Consider the following 6,871-nt stretch of genomic DNA (forward strand, 5'->3'; position numbering starts at 1 on the left):
CCACAGGGAGTTCCTGGAGGGCTCCCCTATTCCCTTCCTGGGTCCCACCCGACATACAAGGGGAGCCATGGAGGAGAGGAGTTTCACCCAAATGAAGCAGTAGACAACCCTCTCACCCTGCCAGGAAGCAGTGCTTGGGTTCCCAAGACAGGGAGGAGGGCTGGAAGCAGGTCTGACAGCAGCTTTGCAGGGGAAAGAGAGGTCAAGTAGGCCCTGGGCAAGTGGCAATCTTTACTGTGATAATTATGCACTGGATGTGCATGGATGCGTGACTGGGAGCCTCCCCCACTGCCCCCACCACAATCCCCACCATCGACCACCACCATAAGCAATGCACAAACACCAAGGACACTGGCCTTCCTCTCTAGGCTGGCAGTCAAGGAATCACAATCACCTTTATTGTGGGATTCCTCTGCATCAGGCACCCCTGTGTCCTGCTTGGAGAGTGCTGTCTTTCCCAGTTCACTCAACATTCCATCAGCATTCTCCCAGCCTCCCTGTGCCCCACCTGTCGACCCTGCCCCCATCTCCCTTCTTGGAGCTTCTGCTGAGCACAGCCGCCCCTTTCTGCCCCTGTCCCCTATGAGCACTGACAAGTGTGCATCTGTCAGAGAGCAGCCCCCACCCCCCGGTCAGCTGGCGTTTATTGTGCATGCAGGCCTTTCTCTTGGTGCAAACTGCAGGCTCAAGGACAAGGACCATGTCTCTCTCTTTTTGCCAATCAAAGCACACAAGTTTATTGATGATACACACAGATGCAGACTTGGGCGGAGGAAGTTAAGTCAGTACAATGGATACAAGGGGAGTGCACTTTGTGGATGAACAGGTTCGCCATCCGTGGGCTGGTGTCGAAGAAAGAGAAAAGGAAAATACTTCAACGTAGGCAGCGGCAGATGCATTTTCAGCATGAGCTCCCAGATGGGCCTGGCCTCTGCAAAGCGGTCCCTCTCGGGCAGGGAGACCATCACAGGCAAGCGAGCACTGGTGGTACTCTAGTTTGATGTCCCTTATCTGCAGCAGGCGAGCCACAGTGATCCCTTTACTGCATCAAGAGGGCTGCAAGGGAGTAATTTACAAAGCACAATGCCTGCAGACTGCAAAATCAAGGAATTACCCAAAGCTCTGCGGGGGGAGCCCTGCCTGGCCAAAAAAAAGTGTGGTCTTCAGTCTAGCTTCTGGAACGTGCACCCAGCCCCAGTGACCCCCGGTGATGGGGTGACTGCCTAAGGCTGGATCCTCAGTAGCACCCACTGCAGATTCTTTGATATCTGCAAACCTAGCAGGGTTTGTGTGGAGTCAGTCCCATTCTGTCCCAGAAGGCTATTTAAGGGGTGAGGGTTTCCAGGAGAACCTCTCTGTTTGCACTTCTGATAAAGAGGGACATGAATGAGAACAGCATCTGGGCACCCAGCAACTCCCCTGCCAAGAGTGGCTTTTCAGACAAACCCATCAGCGGTTCTAAAACCTGAACCTTAGCACAGCCACTTCTTTCGGGTATCAAAGGAAACTTCAAGTCTGAAACGGACTTGGCAAGCATGTTATTAATAACTGTCATGCTTATTAACAAATTTAATCCGTCCTGCTGCAGAAATGAGTTGCAGCTACGTGGCACAGTCTCCTGACACACTTCATTGATGGACATCTTAATCCGGCCCTGATTTTCAGTACTGGCATTCAAGTTACCTGGGGCACACAAAGCTTCCTCCCTCACAGTGGGGTGGGGGGTGGGGAGTGTGTTTCCACAGATGGAAAGGTTGGCCAAATGACTCCTGATATTGTGGCTAAGTGAAAAAACAGCATCCTTGGGCTCAGCAAACAACTTTTTTCCCTGAATAGAAGGACACTTGGAGAGGTCAAGAATACAACTGACACTTTTATTGTGTTCAGTATCACCCCTCCCCAAATTATCCTTTCTATTTAAAAAAATGTTATTCTTATTTATTGGTAAAATATCCTCTCTGTGAGTCCTTGGATCCTTTTTTGGGTATGATTGAAGTTTACTTCACCCCCTGGACTTGGCTTTTTTTGCACCCTTAACTCCTGATCAAAGACTGTACTTGTCTTCTCCCTGGTCTGAAAGGACCCACTCTTCGGGTCTTTTCTTACTGGATTCCATCTTCTTGTGTTTAGTGGGAAAGTAACTATAGCAACTTCTAGAGCCAACTTTTACACGTTTTCTGTAATTCATAATTTGTAGACATAATACATCTAGAACAAGGCACAATCGGGTCTTATTCTAGAAAATTCATCTAGTGGTGATGTTCTAGGAATCATATTGTTACCACTCCCCTCCCCCGCCAGTCACAAGCTTTATATTGCCATCCCATATGGCTTTAGATTCTTGTTAATATACATGGAGCTTTGATATGAAAGGATATATCAGAAATACATGTCAACACACACGATACGGGGGTATATGTATCTCTATTTCTTGAGTTAGAATCTTAATTTTCAAATGTTTCTCCTCTGATATTTACCTCCTTTTAGCTCATTTCTGCAGTTCCCCTGAGGTACAGTACATGCCTCTTTCCAGCACCAAAATTAAAAATAGTAGAATAAAGCCTGGGAGAAGGAGAAGCTGAGTTACCTCTGGACCCTGTATTCTGACTCTGACAGCCCACATTCACCCCTTATCTTCAGGTATATGGCACTATATGGAGGAATTTTCTCCCTCCCCTTCCTGTATTTTTGTGTACAGGTAGACAGACAATAGAGAATGGGGATTTTAGATGCACTGGTACATAAGACTCAGGCGCAATTTCCCTAAATGGTAGCTTTGAAGTCTACCATTTATGTCTCAAGCTCAGCATCTACCTTGTCCTTCTGGTACTTTGTCATCTTGTCCCTCTACAAATGCCTATTTTTTTTTGCTCTACCTTACCGTATCCCCATTTCTGCTTTATAAATATTGACCCTGCTTACCCAGAGCCAAAAAGGATGTGATTACAGGATTTCTGAATACAGCAGAAGAGTAAGTTTTGGTTTAGCACTTGCGTCTACCACCGTCTGTGACAGGTTCAAGCCTGATATTTCCTTAAATTAACACAAGTTTCTTTAGTGTGTACCAAATATCCTGTCATTGGCTTCCTCTTTCTTTCCATTGGGTTTTGCTGCCCTCTACAGACAGACAGGCAAAACAACCTCTTTCAGTAGGTTAATGAACTTTTAATGTGGGGTGGTAGGCCATTCTTTTACTGATTCAAGACTGTCTGGACATTTTCCATCTCTCATTTATGGATCCCCAATAACATCTCTCTTCCTGGTCCCATGTATCCTTTAGAGAACTGAAATGAGCCAGTAGATTGGGCAGGCCTGTAGGAGAAGCTGATTCTATATAATCTTGATCCTGTCCTTCCAGGTGATCTTCATTCTTACAACACCAACTTGCACTTCTTAACCAGAACAGAATCTTCTTCACGCACCTATTAACAGGGAGCTGATTGCAGAATCAAAAAATACTTCACCTCTCAAGTGTTCTTGATTACTTGAGACATATGTCACCAACATCACCAATGAGTCATGGTCCCCAAAATCCCCTCCTACCAACAGTAATGCAAAAATGTACCTGCCATTTTCTCTTGCCCCCAACATAACAGAATGCCACTCATTTATTTATTTGCTAATGCTAGAAGCCAAAAGAAAGTGCATTTACATTTGGTTATATTTTACCTTTGTCTGATTTCCATGGAGAAAATATACCTTCTTTGGAGTACCTGTCTATTTCTATTTCTTTGTCTTCTCTTAGAATACAGGACAGCAGCACATCTCCTTATTTTCCCTACCCTCAGCCACTAATATGCATCATTCTGCTTGGACCCCACAAAAAAAGTGAGTTAGAGATATTTTAAATATTTATTTCTTATCTCTGTTGATTTTTCTTGAAAATACAGGCTTGTTAATAAGGTTTGTTTATGCTTTTAAGTATATAGGGAGTTTTCTGAAGTGATGTTTGCTAAAATGCCACTGCAGGTTGTTTTGTAGAGTAGGATTTAAGGCAAAACATATTGTAGTTACAATATCAAATGTTAAGGTACCTAAACAGTGGGACATGATGAACACAGCTGTATCTTGGATAAGACCCCCCCCATAAAGTAGCGTTTACCTTGCAGAAATCACTGCATTTCAGTTTTCAAACGCTAATTTTGTTTTCAGAGAAAAAAAAACATTCATAATTTATGACCTAATACCTAACAGAAATGCATGCATATGTTCACCAAAAGACTTTTAAAAGAATGTTCATAGCAGCACTGTTCATAATAGCTGTAAACTGGGAGTGACCTAAGTATCCATCAGCAGTAGGATAGAAAAATACAATACAATATGTTCATAAGTGATAGTTATATTCACAAATGACAGTAAGTACTATATGGAGCAGTAGGGGTTAATCTCAGACAATGTTAGCAACAAAAGCACAAAATAATATTATGATGTGATTCTGTTTATCTAAAAGCTAAAAGACCCACAAAACTAAACATGTTGTTAGAGGTTCAAATACTGATTCATTTTCAACAAGGGCATCATGAATGTGCAATGGGGAAAGCAAAGTCTCTTCAACAAAAGGTGTTAGAAAGCTAGATAGCCAAAGCAAAACAATGAAATTGAACATTTATCTTATACAAGAAATAAAAATCATCTCAAATTCATTAAAGAAAACTCTAGCTGGGCATGGTGGCACACTTCTGTAATCCCAGCCACTTGGGAGGTGAAGGCAGGATCACAATCCAAAGCCAGCCTCAGCAACTTAGTGAGGCCCTAAGCAACCTAGCAAAACCTTGTCTCAAAGTAATTTTTTTTAAAAAAGGTCCAGGATGTAGTTCAGTGGTAAGTGCTCCTGGGTTCAATCTACAGTACCAAAAAATAACAACTTCTTTAAAAAAGAAAAGTCTAAAATATCTAGAAGGAAAAATATAGGAAAAGCTTCATGACATTTGGCTTGGCAATAATATCTTGGATATGAGACCAAAAGCATGAAGAAAAAAAGGAAAATTAAAAAAGTGGGACTATATAATACTAAAAAGTTTCTGCACAACATCATAATTGAATTAGAGCAAACAAGTATATATACAATGCTCCACCCAACAACAATAGAATACATAATCTTTTCTATTGTGGAATATTCTTCAAAATAAGCCATATGTTAGGATAAAACAAGTCTAAAAATTGAAAATATTGAAACCATACAAAGGATTTTCTTTGACTACAATGGAGTGGAATGAAACTAAAAATCAATAACAGAAGGAAGTGGAGAATTCACAAATCTGTGAAAAGTAAACAACATACTCTTAAATAACTAATGGGTTAAAAAACATTAAAAGTGAAATTTAACAAGTATTTTAACATGAATGAAACTAAAAACACAATACACCAAAATTTGAGAGATGGCAAAAGCATAGATGAAGGGAAATTTATAGCAGTAAGTGTCTACATTAAGAAAAATATAACAAATTAACAATCTAATTTTACATATTAAGGAATTATAAAGAAAAAAGAAACTAAAACCAAAGCTAACAGAAAAAAATAAGTTAGAAAATTACAGTGGAGTTCAATAATAGAGAGAATGTGAAACAATAGACAGAATCAATGAAACTAGAAGTTGGTTCTTTTAGAAAAAATAAAATTGACAAAACTTTTGGTAGACTGACAGAAAGATAAGACACAAATATTACTAATAAAAAATAAATCTGAGAATATTATTGTAAATATTATATAAATAAAAAAGAAGTATAAGAGAATGTTTACAGCAATTATATACCAAAAACTTAGATAACTTAGGTGAAATAAAAAATGCCCCAAAACACAAATTTCACCAATAAGAATTTGTTAGTGACTCAAGACATAGAAAAAATCTTACATAAACTAACAAACCACATCTATTAATGTTTTATATTTTAAAAAAAGAAAAAAGAAAAAAACTCCTTTCTGTAGATAATAGACCATAACAAGTAAGCTGTTAAATCAGTGATTATATTTTTTGTAAACAACCACCCTAGCAAATGTCACCAAGATGGTAGAATAGGATTTCCCAACTTTTATACTCCCACCACCACCTCTGTCCACAGAAACATTCACTTGAACTATCCACATGTGAAAATAACTCCATAGGAGCTAAGGAAAACAGGTGAAGAATTAAAGCACCTGGGAGTAGTACAGAAATAAGAAAAGACTCTTTGAAGAGAGTAGGCAGGATATTTTTACATTATCCACATCACCCCTTCTCCAAACCTAGGACACACAGCATGAAGAGAGACACCCTCTGCTAGTGGGGGAAGGAAAGAGAAGTAAGCACTAGACATTGTCTTGGACCCCACACTAGGCCCATTCCAGTAAAACTCAGTACCAGGCAGGCCAACATACTCTGGTCTCCAAGCCCACCTGGAAGACTCAGTCTCTAGGCCTGCTCCACCACCAGGCTATCCCCAGCAGCTCCAGGCTCCAGACTGGCTCTAGTACCTGGCCTCTGCAAAGCTAGTCATAAAGCCAGCCCTGTGACTCCAGGCTCCAAAGCCTGGTCAAATCACACAGGCCCAGACTTCAGGCCTATACCAGCACCAGGTTGGCACACCTGGCCACAGGCACTAATGGACACAGTTTCCAGATTTACCCAGTACCAGGTCAGTCCCTATAACCGCATCCATTTGGACCCTGGTTCCAAGGCTTGACCTGGAGGTCTGAGACTTCCAAGACCACCCTGAAGTTCCAGGCTCCAGGCCAGCCCTCATGGATCCAGGACTCAGGGGTGCCCCTGTAGAATCTGGCTCCAGTTCCACCCCAGGACCAGGTCAGCTGCTATGAACACAAACTTCAGGTTGGTTTGCACAGATACAGGCCTGTTTCTGAACATACTAATAATGAATATCAAGATATTAAATTA

General features: G+C 41.2%; 1 protein-coding gene across 1 annotated transcript; it reads right to left on the minus strand.

Annotated features, from left to right (window-relative positions):
• Positions 1 to 638: 638 nt before the first annotated feature.
• Positions 639 to 2,892, minus strand: LOC308639487 (protein ARMCX6-like; the record flags this gene model as incomplete). The annotated part of the gene is made up of 2 exons (XM_081277718.1): positions 639 to 1,913; positions 2,882 to 2,892. 2 exons carry the CDS (start codon positions 2,890 to 2,892, stop codon positions 1,325 to 1,327), a joined length of 600 nt encoding a protein of 199 aa, XP_081133844.1. The 3' UTR covers positions 639 to 1,324.
• Positions 2,893 to 6,871: the final 3,979 nt, after the last annotated feature.

Source organism: Spermophilus citellus (assembly GCF_964194105.1).
Source record: "Spermophilus citellus genome assembly, chromosome: X".
Taxonomy (NCBI): domain Eukaryota; kingdom Metazoa; phylum Chordata; class Mammalia; order Rodentia; family Sciuridae; genus Spermophilus; species Spermophilus citellus.